The 21,614-nt window shown below is 40.6% G+C and overlaps 1 protein-coding gene across 1 annotated transcript; it reads left to right on the forward strand.

Moving 5' to 3' along the window:
• Positions 1-18,961: 18,961 nt before the first annotated feature.
• On the forward strand, positions 18,962-20,242 carry LOC110896798 (cysteine-rich receptor-like protein kinase 41). The gene is made up of 3 exons (XM_022143915.2): positions 18,962-19,204; positions 19,335-19,498; positions 19,590-20,242. Exons 1-3 carry the CDS (start codon positions 19,075-19,077, stop codon positions 19,824-19,826), a joined length of 531 nt encoding a protein of 176 aa, XP_021999607.1. The 5' UTR covers positions 18,962-19,074; the 3' UTR covers positions 19,827-20,242.
• The last annotated feature ends 1,372 nt before the right edge of the window (positions 20,243-21,614 follow it).

Here is a 21,614-nt window from a genome sequence, read left to right on the forward strand (position 1 = left end):
AAAAACAGAAAAACAAGAAAAACGATTAGGCAGTTGATTCCTAACTTTCTTAAAATCCTTGTGTCCCCGGCAACGGCGCCAAAAACTTGGTGTGTGTTGGGTGTGATATGTTTTTATTAATATTTTAAGCCCTTTTTAACACATTAGTCAAGTTATAAATTTATAAAACACGATATTCTACTAACACTAAACACACACATGGGCAAGTGCACCCATCGTGAGCGTAGTATAACGTTGGTAAGATACCGAGGTCGTCCAAGGACACAAGAGCTTTTAGTACTGGTTTATCCTCAACGTCTAATCAAATCAAAATTTTAGAAAAAGGTTTTAAACGTGAAAATAAAAACTAAAAATGCTGAAAAATAAAATAAAAGAAAAACAGATAGACAAGATGAATCACTTGGATCCGACTCGCCTTTAATGTAACCTTTGATGATTTCGGCACCTTTGCACCTTTTAAGAGATTATCTTAGTTATAGTAGTAGGCCCCTCTTTTGAAGGTGACATTACCCTCAACCCATAGGTTTGAGTCAGCAGGGATACAATCCCAAAGGGTCGGAATATTGAAAGATAATTAATTAAGTTATTAATGCGTAAAGTGGTAGGCCTCTCTTTTGAAGGCGACGTTACCCTCGGCTAAGTGGTTTGAGTCAGTAGGGATACAATCCCAAGTAGCCGGTTTAATGTATTAATAGTAGTTTACATATGAGGGAATCAAGCCATTCGCACCCCCGCCATCCAATACCAGTGGGTATTGAAGGAGGTCCTAGTAAGCTTGACCCAGGTCCTTGCAGGATCTATACACTGAACAAGGCAAGAACCTTACCAAACCATTCCCTTAACCCCCGACCAGGTAGCCAACATATCTCTATATTGACCGTAGAGATATGAATGGTGAAAATCTTTTACTTTATATAGACAGTAAAGTAATGCCAAGACACCACGGATAAATGATAAGGAAGTTTCACCTTCAACATAAGAAACTAGTTATTAAAGTCATTAATACAAAACCAAAGAAAAAGTGCGAAAAGATTAAAAATCAAAAGTATTAAATTAAATGCTTGTCTTCACCAAGTGATGTAAGAGACTTAGCCAAACATGGCCTTTGATTGACAAGAACTCTGGCGAGCAATCTTGGATCCCAAGACTACTACACACACTCTAAGGTGGATGATGGATGATGGTGGTGGATGTGGGTGTTGTAGTGGTGGTGGAGTGGTGGTGAAGTGGGAGAGATGTGGTTTGCCAAGGGATGCCTTTGAAGTGAACCAAGCACCTCTATTTATAGCCTGAACAAAAGCCCGGCCACGGCCCCGTGTCCGCTGGACACGACCACGTGGTGATCCTATTTCTCTTCTTTCATTAATTGCTCTTGTCTGCATTAGGTTCCACACGGCCCCGTGTTCGCTGGGCACGGCCCCGTGTGCAGAAGCGTATCTGTACTACCAAGATTTGCTAGATTTTGCGAATCTTAGCGTTGACCACGCCCCGTGCTCAGTGGGCACGCCCTCGTGGTGAGCAATAGAAGCTTCTACAGCTTTGTCTTTTCTACAGACAACTGGCCACGCCCCCGTGCTCAGTGGGCCCGGGGCCGTGGTCAGCCTTCTGTTTCTTGTTTTTGCTTGGGAAGATGCTGTCGAGGGGTCGGGCATGCCACATTTCTTCCTTTTCTTTGTATTTATGTTAGTTTTTGCTGCAGATTTGTTCCTTTTGTTCATTTAAGCTCATTTGATCCCGAAAATACAAAAGGAAGACAAAAGCACACCTTTTCCAACATTAGTACTAAAAAAGGGTTAGTTTTATGTCTCATTTGATGTAATTTATGTGTTGCATTTTGCACACATAAGTAATGAAATCCATTGATACTTCTTGCCACACGTTGGATGGAATCGATAACGGTTATAAGAGCCCATAAGGTTTGTGGGTAGGGTATTTGACTTGTTGACAAGTTTTACAGTGGCCAATAAAAGAGATAACATCGTTCTTTAATTTTAGCCATGTAAAGGCTGCAGCTAACCTTTTAATGGTGACCCTTATTCCCGAATGACCTCCTGCATGAGTTGCATGGAATTCATGCAACAACAAGGACCTTAATGTCTCATGAAAAGGAATAAAAAGCTTACTGTGGAGATAAAGTAAACCTTCTTTGACCGAAAATTAAGAGGATGTGGTTTTAGAAATACATTTTTCAATTAAGAGTTTCCCTTCATATGACTCATAGAACTTGCGTAATTTCGTAACCCATGTAGGGTCGGTTATGGAAACCGCCGTCATTTGATCCTTGTGCACACGACTCAGGGCATCGGCTACCGGGTTCTCCTAACCTGGTTTGTAATGTATTTCGAAATCATAACCTATTAACTTCGTCGCCCATTTGCATTGCTCTGGCGTGTGAACAACTTGTGACTACAAATGTTTCAAACTTTTCTGATCCGTAAAGATGTGGAACTTTCGCCCGAGTAAATATTGTCGCCATTTTTTTACGGCTTCCGTAACCGCGTATAATTCCCGAACATAAGCCGATGCGACTTGCATCCGAGGACACATCTTTTTTCTAAAGAAGGAAATAGGACGATCCCCTTTGAGATAGAACCGCACCAATAGCTACAGTGGATGCGTCAGTGGTAACATCAAATGGTTTAGAAAAATCGGGAAGTGTAAGAGTTACCAATGAAACCATGGCCGATTTTAATTCTCTAAACGCTGACTCGCTTTGTGTAGACCATTTGAAGGATGGTAGCTTGAGAATATCGGTTAGCGGCGCTGCAATTTGAGGACAATTTTGAACAAAACGACGCTAATAACCTGTTAACCCCTGGAAGCCGCGTAGTTGTGTGATGTTAGAGGGTACTGGCCACAATTGAATAGTCGCGAGTTTGTCTGGGTCAGCTTCCACGCCTTTGGCTGATATAACGTGACCCAGATAGTCAATAGAAGAAACTACAAAAGTGCACTTGGATGGTTTTGCAAAAAGTTGGTTTTGAGAAAGTGTCTCAAAAACTTGTTGCATATGATAGTAGTGGTCTTCTGTTGGGGGGGGGGGATATTCCACGGTCCTCCCAACCGCCGAGGTGATCCCACCTCGCAGACCGCCACCCAGCAAGCCTGAGTCTGGGGGTAAATCCGCTACCGTAGGGGCATTGGGAACGAGCAAGACTCGAACCCGCCACCTCCGGGTTAGAATGCGGGCTGGTGGCCATTGGGCTGACACCCAATGGTTATTTGTGGTCTTCTTTTGATTGACTATAAATAAGAATATCGTCAAAAACAACACAAGTACATACCACCTTAGTGCGTCCCGAAAAAGATCGTTCATTGTGGCTTGAAAGGTCGAGGGGCATTTGTTAAACCAAAAGGCATAACAAGGAATTCGTAATGCCCGTCCACTGTTCTAAATGCCGTCTTGTGAGTATCCTCCGAGGCCACACGGATTTGGTGTTAACCGGCCGTTAAGTCAATTTTTGAAAACACCATCGCCCCGTGTAACTCATCGAGAAGCTCATCGACAGTTGGGATTGGGAAACGGTCCTTAATAGTGATAGCGTTTAAGGCGCGATAGTCTACACAAAACCACCATGAACCGTTTTTTTTAACCAAAAGCACAGCCAACGAAAAAGGGCTTTGACTCGGCTTGATTATCCCATCACGTAACATCTCGGCAATGAGGTTGGATATAATCTGTTTTTGATATTGCGGGTATCGATACGGACGGACCTTAATCAGTTTGGATAGGGGAAGTGTTGGAATGTGGAGGAAGTTGTGTGGGGGTTTGAAAAATGTGGTCATATGTTTCAATTAATTGATGGATGATGGGATCAGAATGTTGGAAAGTGTTAGGTGTTATTGGAGACGTGGAGCTGGCTATGTGGAACAAAAGTGCATGCAAAGAAGCAACTGAATTTTTGGCAAATAAGGTTTGGAGTGATGTAGATGATACCCAGGCCGTAGGTTGTTCTCCACATAAAGTAATGGATTGTGGGCCCGCATTAAAGGTCAATTGTGGAACCGAAAAATTAGCTAAAACTAGGCCTAAAGTCTTGAGCCATGCTAACCCTAATATGATATCGGCGCCTTCCACAGGAAGAATGAAAACCGGTATCTTAAAGGGTGTGTCCTGTAGCGTGATCAAGACCGACGGACATACACCGTTGCACTACAGATTTTCGCCGTTTCCGACCATGACGGAGAATTCTGAAACCTCCTATTGTGGAAGCTTTAAAAACGAGACGATGCAGGGTTGTACGATATTGTGAGTTCTACCCGTATCGATCAAAACCTGAACTGGTTGATTGTTGATGTATCCTGTCACACGAAGCGCCTGTGGAGATGACAAACCAAAGAATGCCGCAGATAAGAGGGAGAAAACTGATGTGATGATGATGGGTCTAGAGTGTCGTTTGGAAGCTGAGTATCGATATGATCTGAAGGAAGGTCGGCATGATCGTCTGGTTCATTATCGGCAATCAACAAAAGCTGCGGTGGATTACACTTGTGTCCCGGAAAGTAGCATTCCGGACAACGAAAGCATAACCCTTCGGCATGCCGTTTTTGTAAAGCATCTGGTGAGAGTTTAGTGAATGGTAATTGTGGTTTTGGATTGGCTAGCAGCGGCGGGTTGCCGGGTTTAGTGGTGGTACGGGCTAAAGTGTTTGGAGAAGCAGATGGAGTGGGTGAAGTTGTTGTGGAGGTGGAGGACGGTGTAGGAAAGGTTCGAGGTTGAAAAGATTTGGGTTTGGTGATGTTAAGCTTATCTTGACCCGTTTGGATAAGTCGTATGCTTGGTGAAGCGTGGTGGGTTTGATGATGGCAAGTTCTGCTTGGATATCATGTTTGAGATCGGATAGGTAACAATTGAGAAGCGCCTCACTTGTGTAACACCTCGAAATTTCGCGTCCAATTAAATAACGACACGTGTCAGGTACGACAAAAGTATTATAAACCCGGATTTAGTTAAAGATGTATGGAAGGATTTTTGAACATGTCGACATGTTAATTTATACATCTGAATGACTTCATTATAAATCTCAAGACCCAAACATGAATAATAAACACCTAGTATACCTTTAAACCCGGTGATTTCTAGTAATAATGGATTCCAAATTTGCAAGAATGGATCCTATGAAATAATGCACGATAAACCTTCGTTTATATTTTCCATCATTGTGCAAACCAATAATTCTACATGATATGGTAGACACAACTGATCAAGCATGGGTTAAAGGCCTCATACTGACAATTCCTATCTCAAAAACACATTATGCAAGTTGCCTATTCGAAGCTTGGAAGGTTAATTTTTTTTTGTCTCTGGTAAAGGCTTACGGACCGTAAAGGTCCTGCCTTACGGTCCGTAAGGAGTGCCCAGCGACAGGAAGTTGGCTGTTGGCAGTTATAAAAGTTTAACCGACTTAGTAAGATATTTTCAGCAGCATGGGCGACCCCTAACAGTTCCTAGGCACTAGGAAACACTTGTAATGATCTGGGATCCATGCTAGACTTGCTTGTCATGATCATGATGGATTAAGAACACTATAAAAGGCCCTTGTGTTGCAACATTGTCTTCACTCATTCCATCTGCATTCTTGGAGCTTTCTGGAGCATAAGAGCAGACCCTAAGCATCCCAAATCATGCATAGGACTTCAGTAAGTATGCTTGACCTTCCTTAATTGAGTTTTTCTTAGTTTATAGCTTAGAAGTCAAACCGTCGTAATTAGCGGTTGACTTAATGATTAATCATTAATGGTCCAGTGATTAGTCGAATCAAAGGTAGTTATAAGTTGGTAATTATGTGGGCATTAAACCCTCAAAAGGGCACCCTCTGATTCCCGCTCTAACTAGATCAAATGTCGGGTCAAAGTTGTTTAGAAAAAGTCAACAGAATGCTAATTTTCGAATTAAAGCATAATTAACAATGTAGAAGGCATGTAACCTATTTTATCACTCATATAACTTGGTAATAAGTATAAGGACTGATCTAAGCTTGTTTGATCCGACAATTTTCTGTTTAGACCCGGTTTGGAACCGAAAGTCGCAAAACTTTGACTTTTGCTTTGACTTCAGTTCTGACCCGTTTTAGTAGAGTCTAGAAATGCCTTAGGACTTCCTTAGGACCAGGTTACATGATACTATAACCCTCTGTGACCCGTTCGTTGTTTGTCCGAGTCGTTTGCACATTTCCGTTAAATGCTTAAAAGTTGACCATAATGCCCTTTTGATCATAAAACGACAATTTTGGGAATGTGAGAGAGCAAAAATCTTTGTTACTAATTTATAAACATGTCCCTAAAGTTTCATAACAGTTAGAGGTCTAGAATAGGAGTTATGCTAAATAGCGCAATTAAGAAACTTTTGTTAATTAAACGGCGCACTTAGCATAAAGCCTATCTAAACCCAACTTTTGGCACCAAACCTTTTACCCACTGATGTAATATAATATTTTGAAATTTTTAAAGATTTTTAATTATTTTTAAACCGCTCATAACCAAAGGTTATGGTGTTGATTCGGTAAATACCGATTATACCCTTTTCGGGCATAAAATGAGTTCTACATAGTATTTTGATGCAAATCCAATTGCTACTGATTTTATATAACAAATAAAGTATTTTGAACTATGTAACCTGATCAAAAAACTCAGATTTCCTGTTTTAACCCGGAAATCGTTTAAAATGGCTTTTTATGCGTATTAAACGCCTAGTATAGATTTAAAACCATTTTGTCATATAAAGACTTATTATCTACTGATGTAACTTGTTAAAGTAAGTGGTTTTACTGATCAATTCAGACCCGAACATCAGAATTATAAATAGTCTCTTTTATAATCTTTAAAATGACAAAAATACCCCTTCGGGGCTTATATTAAGGTTAAACTCGTTTTGGGCATAATGGAGGGTATCCTACTGATATCACAACATATTTAGGGCATATTAGCTTAGGAAACCTGTAAATGACTCTCATGGTTACCCGTTACGCTTCCTACGTGTTCGGTTCGGTTTATGTAACTAGTTTACATAAATTAGCCGAAACAGGTCAAACCTTATCGTTTTTATCTCATAATCCAGAAGGTGTTTAGTTCACCCATATTATACAAGTCTTTAAACTTGTCGAGACTAAAACACATTCTATTCCGGTCTTCGCCTAATCGTGCGTTCGAACCATATCTTTCGTTAAAACTAACCGGTCTAAGCTTAGGCTTAATTAAAGACCCGTTAGGATTCTAATAGGTTATTATAAACCTTCGTTCCAGAATAGGAGACCCGGTAAAAGCTACCCGCACTTGCTATATGTGATTGATACTTGCAAAGGTAAATACTTTTAACTTAATTTCCCTTATACGGGCTTGGGGTACGGTATATAAAATACCACTTGGTCCAGCATTGAATCTTTAATCGAATAGAGATTAAATCATTGATGTGCTACGTTTCGAAATGTTTTGTTTGCTTAAAGCCTTTGGGGGGTTAATGACCATGTCCCGGATATCCTTGGCATCATCTTACGAGATGGCCACGACCTGTGCACGGAGTGTAGGCGTACACCCGTCAGTGCATAAATGAATAAATAATGTGGTGTGTCTATTAATCTTTAACCCGGTCTTTGGATCGGGCTACTGAACGCATAAGAAACATGTAATCCGTTTACAAGTATTATATTCAAATAATTATCCCAAGTTATAAAAGTTTGTGCCACGTGCATTCAAATCAATTTTATTAAACTTTTCAAACTGAGTCGGTTGAATGTATTTACCAGTGTAAACTGACGTATTTTCCCAAAAAGGTTAAGTGCAGGTACTACGCGAACTAGGCTGGCTTTCTCCTAGCGTCCACAATAAGTCTCGCAAGCTTGGATGTCAAAGCTGTTGAACAATGTTTCCTATTTATTTTGATCCCCCTGTGGATTATTTTCAACTATTTGTGATACTTGATATTACAATTATATTCGGTTGAATTATATCTCTCTTTTACTTCCGCTGTGCATTTAAATATTGTGTTGTTTGACTGTAATGTTACCAACTACGTCACGATAATCCCCCACCGGGCCCTCCGGTGAAATGTGTAAATATCGGGGTGTGACAGGTTGGTATCAGAGCCAACGTTGAGTGAATTAAACACTATCCTTATGTGTTTAATCTCAATGACACAACATACTCGAGTCTAGACAAGAACTTAGGACGAATCCAAATTGTTGCTTTAGTTTGTCCTTTATTGTTTGTTATTTATTTCAATTGTTTAATCAGGAAATATGCCACCGAGAATCAGAAGAGGAGGAAGAGGCAAAGGGCCAATCACTACCCACAACGATCACGAGGCCGGGCCTTCTCACCTGCGAACTCCTTCCACTACAATGAGTGCCGAACCTCAGAGAAACAGGAGGAACCTTTTTGAGCCCGCTAGACGGTCTATCTCACACAGTTCAACACCCTCTTACCGTCACTCTTTTGGGCCGCACTCGGAAAACGAGCCCGATAACCCTCAACCTTCATTCATACATGTCCAACGTTCCGTTCCGTTTCGCACCGTTCCTTTGGCGACCCTACTCCTGTCTTTCAGGGCCGGTTCAACCCGGCAAACTTTATCCAAGAACCAGTGGGTTTTAACCCTCTTGGACCAGAGGATCATTTCTCAGAAGACAATGCAATGGACATGGACGAGGACACGGATCCCGTCGAGCCTGCAAGAGGTACCCCCAACCATCCCATCGAGATCTATGATGGATCATCTTTTCACGGGACACCCTATCAGGGTCCAGACAGTTACCAAGCAAGGTTTAACCAGTATGAGTGGTACTTTACACCCTCTCACCATTTATCGCCTCATGAGCAGCAATAACAGCAGCAGCAGCAGGATCCCTCCGAGGATTCGCGTTTCGTGGCAGTCACGCCACCGCCTCCACCGCCGCCAGTTCATCAAGCACCTCCAGATCCTCCAAGGCGTAGGAGAACAGGCGCGCGGATATCCGCACAAAGAGGGGATTTTCACTTTAGCACCCCTCGACACTCCAATGGCAGTCATTATCTGCCACTGCATGAAGACCCACAAATGGGTGGACCTTCGAACCCAACTGCAGAGGTGAATTATGCACCAGTTGCACCACCTCCGCCACCATTTGGTTGTGATAACCCGATATCTACATACGCCGGTTCCACAACATACAACCCGTTTGAGCTGCCAGCTCACACTCACTACAAATATATTGATGCCGACCCATACCTAGAAGCGGCGGCAAACTACAACGCCCTTCATCCCGAAGGACCTCCGGCTCAGCACCTATCGCAGCCGCCACATTTTTCCCCAACGGAACAGGAAGAAATCCTCCACCGTTTAAACAGGGTGGAACGAGATTTTGTAGAAGAACGTAAGAACAACCGTGGATTCCTCAAGGGCCTGGCAAACCTGTTAAAAGGAAAGAAGAAGAGAGGACATCTATCCTAGTATTGGTCCCTGCGTGGACTTGTTTTCTAGTTTAACCCATGTGTGGGTAATTCGTCTATTAAAAGTCCCGTTTAGGGCAGTGTGTAATCCTTTTTATGTTTAATGGAATGTTAAGTTTATGAAATTCATTTTTGTCATCATGTACATTATATATGAAATAAATAATTCACAATCATTCCTTTTTAATATAATCTGCCTACCAAATATTAAATAAGAATCTCAAGGGTATAGCCTAGCTTACATGTCTTGATAAGACTTGGCCAAGATGGTAAAACCTATTTAAAAGATTCAAATCCTTGTTAACCTCTGCAAATATGTTAACACTCCTGGCAGACGTGATTTGTTAAAAATCACACACGTCATTCTTATATAAGGATTCTTCAAAAGATTCCTAAACCTAACTTAATGATCTATAAATCATGGGTTTAAATCATCAATTAAGATGATCATATGTTAGTGGTATAGTGCCTACGGGCCATACTCATTGTCATATAAGACAAAAGACAGTAGTAGTCTATGACTCCCTGTCAGAAAAGGTAAAGAACTATGTTCAAACCTTAATGCTTTGATTCTCCGAAATCATGGCTTATGATTTAAAATGTCCCTGTGACATGGCTTTTGTGCTAATAATACTTTTACTGTTGTGTAATTAAGATATTATAAATAAAAATCCTAAATAAATGTGAGTAATGAATTAACCAGATATGGCTTATGTTTACCATGGTTAATGAATTGCCCAAAAAGGCAAATTCCATAATAAACTCCCAAATAAACTTTGCCGATATCTTATGTAACAGTTCAAGATACAATGGCTGATTCGGATGAAATAAATAGTCACCCAAAGGAGAATCAGAATGATGCTCGGGTTAATATAGCGGGTGCTGAACTGCAAGCGTTAATTGACAATGCTGTTGCAAAAGCCTTGGACAAGCAATATAGCGAATCGAGCGGTACTCGAAGTAGGACCCTATTCGCACCGCATTCTAAACCCAAGACTCATTCTGAGGCGCATAGCAAGCCTCCCTCCAAGAAGGAATAACCAAAGAAAGATGATGACGACCGTCACTCTTCAAACCATCATAGTGTCCCATCTCAAGGTATCGTGTTGAATCAAGGACCCCGTGATAAGGGTTGCTCCTACAAATACTTTGTGTCATGCAAACCCAGGGATTTCACTGGGGAGAAAGGAGCAATAGACTGCATGACTTGGTTGGATGAGATGGACACAGTGGTTGATATCAGCGGGTGCGCTGAGAAGGATGTAGTAAAGTTTGTGTCTCAATCGTTCAAGGGTGAGGCCTTAGCCTGGTGGAGATCGTTGATTCAGGCTACTGGGAAGATTCCACTGTACAGTATGTCATGGGAACAATTTGTTGCCCTCATCCGAGAGAACTACTGCCCTCAGCATGAGGTAGAGAAGATTGAGTCGGATTTTCTATCATTAGTTATGAAGAATCTGGATTGCCAAGCTTACCTTACGAGCTTTAATACAATGTCAAAGTTGGTTCCTTATCTGGTGACCCCGGAACCCAAAAGAATAGCTCGTTTCATTGGGGGCTTAGCCCCGGAGATCAAGGCAAGTGTGAAAGCCTCACGGCCAGCCACATTCAGATCTGTGGCTGATATATCTTTGTCCCTCACACTGGACGCGGTCAGGCAGAGATCGCTGAGGAACACGGATGCCGAGAAAAGAAAGCGTGATGATGACAATTCACGTCGGTCAAACAAGAAGCACCGAGGAAACAATGACCACAAGAAGGGATTTGGTTCAAAGAAGGATGGGCATCAATCTGGAGATAAGCCCAAGTGTAAGACTTGTCAGAAATACCAGTTTGGGAAGTGCAGACTTGACTCAAAATCCCAATCTCAATCGAGACCTTGTGGGATTTGCAAATCCATGGAACATAAAACCTTAGAGTGCAAGAAGCGGAAAGACGCAACATGCTACAGTTGCAACGAAAAGGGGCACATTAAGACAAATTGCCCGAAATATGCAAAGAAAGCTAATGAAGGAAAGAAGACCAATGCTAGGGTCTTCAGAATGGATGCAAAGGAAGCTGTGCAGGACGATAACGTGATCACATGTACCTTTCTTATAAATGATGTTTATGCGAGAGTGCTATTTGATTCAGGAGCTGATAAATCATTTGTAGATAATAAGTTTTGCAAATTGCTGAATTTACCTGTTAAAACCTTAAGTGTGAAGTATGAGGTGGAATTAGCAGATGGCACCTTAGAAACCGCCTCAACCATATTAGATGGATGTTTCATATCCATTAAGAACCACTCTTTTCCGTTGTCCCTACTTCCTTTGAAGTTGGCCGGTTTCGACATAGTCTTGAGTATGGACTGCCCATAACCAGGCCCAGATTATCTGTAATAAGAAGCAAGTGGTGATCAAGACTCCGTCGGATGAATCACTTACCATTCAGGGAGATACCCAGTATGGATTGCCTGAGCAAGTGACTATGCTCAAGGCCTCTAGGTGTTTGAAGAAGGGTTGTGTCATTTACATGGCACAAGTGACTATTGATGAGCCGAAACCCAAGATTGAGGATATCCCCGTCATTTCTGAATACCCTGAAGTTTTTCCAGAAGAACTGCCTGGTTTACCACCAGATAGACAAGTAGAATTCAGAATTGACATTATCCCTGGAGCAGCACCTGTTGCAAGAGCACCTTATAGGTTGGCACCAACGGAAATGAAAGAATTAAGAACACAACTGGATGAATTGCTAGCCAAAGGTTTCATTAGACCTAATTCGTCTCCTTGGGGAGCACTAATCTTATTTGTCAAGAAGAAGGATGGATCGATGCGTCTGTGCATCGATTACCGTGAGCTTAACAAGGTCACTATCAAGAATAGGTATCCATTGCCCAGGATCGACGATCTGTTCATCAGCTTCAAGGGGTAAGTTGCTTCTCTAAGGTTGACTTAAGGTCAGGTTATCACCAACTGAAGGTTAGAGATGAAGACGTACACAAGACTGCATTTAGGACTCGTTATGGTCAGTACGAGTTCCTAGTGATGCCTTTTGGGCTCACTAATGCACCAGCGACATTCATGGATCTCATGAACCGTGCCTGCAAGCCATACTTGGACAAATTTGTCATCGTCTTCATTGACGACATTCTGATTTATTCAAAGAATCAAGCTAATCATGAGAAGCATCTTCGATGTATTCTTTCACTACTTCAACAGGAGAAGCTGTACGCCAAATTCTCTAAATGTGAATTCTGGCTTCGAGAAGTCCAATTCCTTGGACATATGGTTAGTGAGCGTGGTATCCAAGTGGATCCCGCTAAGGTGGAAGCTGTCATGAATTGGCAAGAGCCTAAGACACCCATAGAAATTCGCAGCTTCTTGGGATTGGCAGGTTATTATAGACGTTTTATTGAAAATTTTTCAAGGATTGCTGCACCCCTAACTTCTTTGACTAGAAAGAATATTAAGTTTAACTGGGGTCCTAAGCAGCAGGAGTCCTTTGATATCCTTAAGCAGAAACCAAGCAATGCGCCTTTGTTGACATTGCCTGATAGGATAGAAGAATTTGTGGTGTACTGTGATGCATCACACACCGGGATGGGGTGTGTGCTTATGCAGAAAGGCAAGGTTATTGCCTATGCTTCTCGATAGTTAAAGGTGCATGAAAAGAACTACACCACCCATGACTTGGACCTGGGTACCGTTGTATTCGCACTGAAGCTATGGAGGCACTATTTATATGGCATCAAGTGTGTGATCTATTCTGATCATAAGAGCCTCCAGCATTTGTTTAACCAAAAGGACTTAAACATGAGGCAGCGACGATGGATGGAAACTTTGAATGATTATGATTGCGAGATAAGATACCATCCTGGCAAGGCAAATGTAGTCGCTGATGCCTTGAGTCGAAAGGAAAGGGTGAAGCCTATAAGAATCAATGCCAAGAGCATTGAGATAAAGAATAGTTTGAATGAAAGGTTGTTAGCTGCACAGAAGGAAGCCGTGCTGGAAGCTAACTACCCTAATGAAAAGCTATGAGTAACTGAAGAACAGTTATCCTATGGCAAGGACGGAATTCTAAGGTTAAATGGACGAATATGGGTTCCAGTTTATGGAGGACTTCGAGATGTTATCCTCCAGGAAGCCCACAGTTCCAAATACTCCGTTCATCCTGGAGCTAACAAGATGTACCAGGATTTGAAGGCAAACTTTTGGTGGATAGGCTTGAAGAAGTCTATAGCTACCTACGTAGCTAAATGTTTGACATGTGCGCAAGTCAAAGCTGAACATCAGAAGCCGTCAGGTTTACTGCAACAGCCAGAACTTCCCACGTGGAAGTGGGAAATGGTGACAATGGATTTCATCACCAAGTTGCCAAAGACAAGGAAAGGAAATGATACGATATGGGTAATAGTTGATAGGTTGACTAAGTCAGCACATTTCCTACCCATTAAGGAGACTTATAGCTCTGACATGTTTGCCCAATTGTACGTAGACAAGATTGTATCTCTACATGGCGTACATGTGTCTATTATCTCTGACAGAGATACTAGGTACACATCTCACTTTTGGAAAAGTTTCCAACAATCTTTGGGCAGGCGCTTAAATTTCAGTACGGCTTACCATCCTCAGACGGACGGACAAAGTGAGCGTACAATCCAAACCTTGGAAGATGCTTCGTGCATGTGTGATTGATTTAGGTGGTAGTTGGGATAACCACCTGCCATTGATCGAGTTTTCATACAACAATAGCTATCATGCCAGCATTAAGGCTACGCCTTTTGAGGCCTTATACGGTAGGAAGTGCAGAACGCCCATTTGTTGGGCGGAAGTTGGAGATGTCCAACTGTCAGGACCGGAAATAGTCTTTGAAACGACGGACAAGATTTTCCAGATTCGTGAACGCCTGAAAGCTGCCAGAGATAGGCAGAAAAGCTACGCGGACTTAAAGCGTAAACCTCTGAAATTTGAGGTAGGGGATAAGGTGTTGCTTAAAGTATCACCCAGGAAGGGAGTGATGCGATTTGGAAAGAAAGGTAAGTTAAGCCCAAGATACATAGGACCATTCGAGGTCATCGAATGTGTCAGATCCATTGCTTATAAGTTAAACATACCTGAAGAGCTCAGTGGTATTCACAATGTATTCCACATCTGCAATCTGAAGAAGTGTTTCGCTGATGAATCACTAGTCATACCACACACAGATGTGCACATAGAAGAGAGCTTGAAGTTTGTTGAAAAACCTGTGTCGATCGAGGATCGACAGGTTAAGAAGCTTCGAAGGAAGCATGTACCGATTGTAAAGGTTAAATGGGATGCCCGTAGAGGTCCCGAGTACACGTGGGGGGTAGAGTCCTCAATGAAAGAAAAGTACCCTCATTTGTTTCAGTAAATCTCGAGGTCGAGATTTCTTTTAAGGGGGTGAGGATGTAACACCTCGAAAATTTGCGTCCAATTAAATAACGACACGTGTCAGGTACGACAAAAGTATTATAAACCCGGGTTTAGTTAAAGATGTATGGCAGGATTTTTGAACATGTCGACATGTTAATTTATACCTCTGAATGACTTCATTATAAATCCCAAGACCCTAACATGAATAATAAACACCTAGTATACCTTTAAACCCGGTGATTTCTAGTAATAATGGATTCCAAATTTGCAAGAATGGATCCTATGAAATAATGCACGATAAACCTTCGTTTATATTTTCCATCATTGTGCAAACCAATAATTCTACATGATATGGTAGACACAACTGATCAAGCATGGGTTAAAGGCCTCATACTGACAATTCCTAGCTCAAAAACACATTATGCAAGTTGCATGTTCGAAGCTTGGAAGGTTAAATTTTTTTTGCCTTCTGGTAAAGGCTTACGGACCGTAAAGGTCCTGCCTTACGGTCCGTAAGGAGTGCCCAACGACCGCAAGTTGGCTGTTGGCAGTTATAAAAGTTTAACCGACTTAGTAAGATATTTTCAGCAGCATGGGCGACCCCTAACAGTTCCTAGGCACTAGGAAACACTTGTAATGATCTGGGATCCATGCTAGACTTGCTTGTCATGATCATGATGGATTAAGAACACTATAAAAGGCCCTTGTGTTGCAACATTGTGTTCACTCATTCCATCTGCATTCTTGGAGCTTTCTGGAGCATAAGAGCAGACCCTAAGCATCCCAAATCGTGCATAGGACTTTAGTAAGTATGCTTGACCTTCCTTAATTGAGTTTTTCTTAGTTTATAGCTTAGAAGTCAAACCGTCGTAATTAGCGGTTGACTTAATGATTAATCATTAATGGTCCAGTGATTAGTCGAATCAAAGGTAGTTATAAGTTGGTAATTATGTGGGCATTAAACCCTCAAAAGGGCACCCTCTGATTCCCGCTCTAACTACATCAAATGTCGGGTCAAAGTTGTTTAGAAAAAGTCAACAGAATGCTAATTTTCGAATTAAAGCATAATTAACAATGTAGAAGGCATGTAACCTATTTTATCACTCATATAACTTGGTAATAAGTATAAGGACTGATCTAAGCTTGTTTGATCCGACAATTTTCTGTTTAGACCCGGTTCGGAAACGAAAGTCGCAAAACTTTGACTTTTGCTTTGACTTCAGTTCTGACCCATTTTAGTAGAGTCTAGAAATGCCTTAGGACTTCCTTAGGACCGGGTTACATGATACTATAACCCTCTGTGACCGGTTCATTGTTTGTCCGAGTCGTTTGCACATTTCCGTTAAATGCTTAAAAGTTGACCATAATGCCCTTTTGATCATAAAACGAGAATTTTGGGAATGTGAGAGAGCAAAAATCTTTGTTACTGATTTATAAACATGTCCCTAAAGTTTCATAACAGTTAGAGGTCTAGAATAGGAGTTATGCTAAATAGCGCAATTAAGAAACTTTTGTTAATTAAACAGCGCACTTAGCATAAAGCCTATCTAAACCCAACTTTTGGCACCAAACCTTTTACCCACTGATGTAATATAATATTTTGAGATTTTTAAAGATTTTTAATTATTTTTAAACCGCTCATAACCTAAGGTTATGGCGTTGATTCGGTAAATACCGATTATACCCTTTTCGGGCATAAAATGAGTTCTACATAGTATTTTGACGCAAATCCAACTGCTACTGATTTTATATAACAAATAAAGTATTTTGAACTATGTAACCTGATCAGAAAACTCAGATTTCCTGTTTAACCCGGAAATCGTTTAAAATGGCTTTTTACGCGTATTAAACGCCTAGTATAGATTTAAAACCATTTTGTCATATAAAGACTTATTATCTACTGATGTAACTTGTTAAAGTAAGTGGTTTTACTGATCACTTCAGACCCGAACATCAGAATTATAAATAGTCTCTTTTATAATCTTTAAAATGACCAAAATACCCCTTCGGGGCTTATATTAAGGTTAAACTCGTTTTGGGCATAATGGAGGGTATCCTACTGATATAACAACATATTTAGGCCATATTAGCTTAGGAAACCTGTAAATGACTCTCATGGTTACCCGTTACGCTTTCTACGCGTTCGGTTCGGTTTATGTAACTAGTTTACATAAATTAGCCGAAACAGGTCAAACCTTATCGTTTTTATCTCATAATCCAGAAGGTGTTTAGTTCACCCATATTATACAAGTCTTTAAACTTGTCGAGACTAAAACACATTCTATTCCGGTCTTCGCCTAATCGTGCGTTCGAACCATATCTTTCGTTAAAACTAACCGGTCTAGGCTTAGGCTTAATTAAAGACCCGTTAGGATTCTAATAGGTTATTATAAACCTTTGTTCCAGAATAGGAGACCCGGTAAAAGCTACCCGCACTTGCTATTTGTGATTGATACTTGCAAAGGTAAATACTTTTAATTTAATTTCCCTTATACGGGCTTGGGGTACGGTATATAAAATACCGCTTGGTCCAGCATTGAATCTTTAATCGAATAGAGATTAAATCATTAATGTGCTACGTTTCGAAATGTTTTGTTTGCTTAAAGCCTTTGGGGGGTTAATGACCATGTCCTGGATATCCTTGGCATCATCTTACGAGATGGCCACAACCTGAGCACGGGGTGTAGGCGTACACCCGTCAGTGCATAAATGAATAAATAATGTGGTGTGTCTATTGATCTTTAACCCGGTCTTTGGATCGAGCTACTGAACGCATAAGAAACATGTAATCCGTTTACAAGTATTATATTCAAAAAATTATCCCAAGTTATAAAAGTTTGTGCCACGTGCATTCAAATCAATTTTATTAAACTTTTCAAACTGAGTCGGTTGAATGTATTTACCAGTGTAAACTGACGTATTTTCCCAAAAAGGTTAAGTACAGGTACTACGCGAACTAGGCTGGCTTTCTCCTAGCGTCCACAATAAGTCTCGCAAGCTTGGATGTCAAAGCTGTTGAACAATGTTTCCTATTTATTTTGATCCCCCTGTGGATTATTTTCAACTGTTTGTGATACTTGATATTACAATTATATTCGGTTGAATTATATCTATCTTTTGCTTCCGCTGTGCATTTAAATATTGTGTTGTTTGACTGTAATGTTACCAACTACGTCATGATAATCCCCCACCGGGCCCACCGGTGAAACGTGTAAATACCGAGGTGTGACAACTTGATAAACCAATGACACAATTACAAAGCTTCTCAAACTCGGCTTGATAAGCCGTGACTGTAGTCATTTGTTTGAGGTTGAAAAGAGTCGCTTGATGATTCTCATAATCCGAGGGACCGAAACGAAGCTCAAGGGCTCGTGAAAATTCCGGCCAAGTTCCCAACAGCGCGTTGTTATGGAGATACTTGTACCAACTTAGCGCCTCACCGGTGAAGTAAAAAACGGCTAAGGAGATACGATTATTCGCAGGAATGTTGTAATAGATTAAGTAGTCTTCGGCTTGAAAAATCCAATCTAACGGGTTGGAGCCGTCGAACATAGGAATATTGATTTTTGGCGGACGTGTATTAGGAGGTTCGGCTAGATGATTGTTGGAAGAAGATGGTTTAACGATGATTTTCGGAGATTGGGTATCGTTGGTGAGGATGGCGAGTAGGCAGTTTGTGGATTCAGGTTGTTGTTGGATGGAGGATTGAATGGCTTCAAACTGGGCGAGTGAGCGACTTTCCGATTGGGCTGAGGTGGTAGTGTAGTGGGTAAAGAATTGTGTGAATTGCTCACATAGTGTGTTGATTGGATTGGGGGGATCATCAGTTGTTGATTTATCTTTGCGAGGAGGTATGGTAAGAATTATGAAAGCACCAACTGTTAAGCATGTAAGTAGGCTACACTCCAAAGAGAAAGAAGGGAGAGAACAGGAACAATTTTGGAACGATTTTCTGGATAATTTTCAAATGCAACTTACAAGATTTAAATATGCATAAGATTACACGTCCACCATGCCCATGATAGCATGTTCACCATGTCACAACCCTTATTTCTAGCCATCACTACCACTATCTCCTAGCCAAATGCCATGTGATAATAAAACTAATTCAACAATGCATGCAAATGATAAAATAAACGTGCAGTACTAGAATATGCAATTTTTTTTCTTTTTCGAATTAGCCCAACAACCCCGCAGGCTTTTTGATAACTCGTTTGGGCCTGGTACTTGGGCCTGCTGCATCTGGTCCCGTAAAAAGAAACGTCCAACAATGAGCGAGGTTGTGGTGGGCCTTGAGACGATTTTAGCCTTGCACGACAAAACCAACAACACATTGGACAGAAAAATATTTGGTTTAAGGTTACATGCTTTTGGCTTTCCATCTAGTCATGAAAACTCAGGTATGAAGGTCCTTTATTTTGTCACATTACATATGCTTAGCTACAGCCTACAAGTAATATTGTCTGATTCTATTATCTTAACTTTTCTCTGATGTATCCACTTCTAACAAGTTATTTGTTGAACTTTTAGTTGTAGGTATAAGTTTAACATCCATTGAGTCGTACCTTTATACTATTGGAGGTGAAAACCATATATTACGCCGGTTTGATTTTGAAACTATCAATGTTGCAACTGAAAACTTCTCTAGATCTAATTTGCTTTCAGAAGACTTTTATGGAATTGCCATGTACAAGGTATCCATATGATCACATATATCAGTAGATTAGATCTGGGTTTGCCCTTAATTTGTTTGCTGGAATGTTAACTTGATTTTTCTTAATTAAGGGAAAACTGCAAAATGGCCAAGATATAGCAACTGTTGGGATGCCTTATTCTGATAGACTATTAGAATTTTGTATGAATCAAGTGTCTATACTTGTAAAAATTGAACATCCGAATTTGGCTCAGTTTCTTGGATGGTGCATTGAAGGAACAAACGTCTACCTTCTCTATGATATCTCACAAAATTATTACACAACTCTGGGACATCTGTTATATTTATCTGGTAAAACTTCAATTTGAATTGTACTCATGATGGAGTTCAAGAACGATTTTTTTACACCTAGGTGTTATAGAAAAAATGATGAGTGTTTCTAGGAGGTTTTTGAAAGTGTGCTGACTCTAAAAAAACTGACACCAAATATTCATTTGCAAGCGAACTCCTTGAATATGTTGACATGGCAAAACTCAACGAATGAGTCTGCTTCTTTCACTAGCGAACTTCTAAGAAACCAGAAATAGTTCAAAAATCTCCTAGAAGCGCTTATGATCCTTCCAGACCACCTAGAAATAATAAAGAATTGTTCAAGAACAAGCAAATGGCTTTATGTTAACCTTATTTTATTTTTAAGTTAAACTAACTATGATTCTTCTCTTAAGATTATATTAAACTTGATGGACTAAATCGAGTCAAACAAGTGTTCTGTGATTCCTCTTTGTAGATCACTGATGCAGTTTCTCACGCAATCAGATGGCTCAAGAACAATTAGTTAATCAAAGACGATAAAAGAACCAAATGGTTCAATGTTATCTTTTATTTATTTGAATTTTGAATTTCCTAGTTTTATGTGATTTAGTTTCCTAATATTTTTATGAGTGAGAGTTATAAATTAGGGTCTAGGGTTTATTGTTATTCAGTTTTTGATTTGATTATTGTAAAGAAAACCTTGAGGTTTCTTTGAACCATTTGGTTCCGGTCTTTGAATGAATCATTGTGTTTGAGCCATTTGATCGCACGCGAAACTGCATCAGGTGGTATCAGAGCTTTGGTTTTCAAATGGCTCTGCGTGATGAGAACTACCTTTTTACTCACAGAATCGCCGACAGAGGCAGCGATGAAATCGTGTTCGATTCACAAGATCGCAAGATCCAGGAAACTGACCCAAAGGATGTCATCTGGGATGAGATCGTTGGGAAAGAGGAGCATCCTGAAGACTGCGATGGTTACAAGTTTCTGGAAACCGACTCAGAGGCTTTCATCCGGGATGAGAACTGTGGGAAGGAGGAGTATCCGGGGAATTGTAGCGTTATCTACCCCTCACCTCCTTGTTTTGATGAATACGGGGATGAGGAATGGTATTCTTGGTTTATCGGTGGTGATCAGAACTTACCGGGTGTTACGGTTGAAAACGGAGGTGATGCGATAGCTTCCGGTGGTCCTATGGTTGTGATAAATGGTCTGACGGCTAGTGGTGGATCTCAATCACAGTCTGTGGTATGTACTTCTTTCATGCTAGAAGAAACGGGTTTTCAAAAGGAAGGTGTTTTGAGTTCGAAAATTCAACTGAAAGGAGATTTGACTAAATCTCAATTTCAAAATATAATAGATAATGAAGTGGCAAAAGATATTTGGGATACTTGCCATATAGATATTTACGAAGGTGAGGTAAATTTCATTAAAGATATGGATAATAATAACGTAAATAGTGATCTTGGGAATTTTATGCATGAGGAAGGAACAAAAATATTAGGAAACTAAATCACATAAAACTAGGAAATTCAAAATTCAAATAAATAAAAGATAACATTGATGCTCCTGCATCAATCACAACGGTGCTCCCTTCAACTGGGATGAGCGGTACCGAATATTACTAGGTGTTGCCTGGGCACTTCTTTACCTTCATAAGCATTCTCCAATTAGGGTCTTACATTGTGATGTCAAAGCTAAGAACATTCTGTTAGATGAAGGTTTGGAACCGAAACTACATGGTTTTTATTTTGCAGTGTCTGCACCATACAACGAGACCGATTGCATTATGAACTTGCCTCGTGGGACCATGTAAGCACATACCATCTCTAGTGAAGTTAAGT

Source organism: Helianthus annuus, chromosome 12, assembly GCF_002127325.2.
Source record: "Helianthus annuus cultivar XRQ/B chromosome 12, HanXRQr2.0-SUNRISE, whole genome shotgun sequence".
NCBI lineage: Eukaryota > Viridiplantae > Streptophyta > Magnoliopsida > Asterales > Asteraceae > Helianthus > Helianthus annuus.

Bases quoted from the DNA above. Each gene is read 5' to 3' on its own strand.
- LOC110896798 (XM_022143915.2), top strand. From the start codon at position 19,075: ATGAGCGAGGTTGTGGTGGGCCTTGAGACGATTTTAGCCTTGCACGAC. The intron at 19,205-19,334 runs GTATGAAGGTCC...TTGAACTTTTAG, and splicing joins ATCTAGTCATGAAAACTCAG to TTGTAGGTATAAGTTTAACA. The intron at 19,499-19,589 runs GTATCCATATGA...TTCTTAATTAAG, and splicing joins ATGGAATTGCCATGTACAAG to GGAAAACTGCAAAATGGCCA.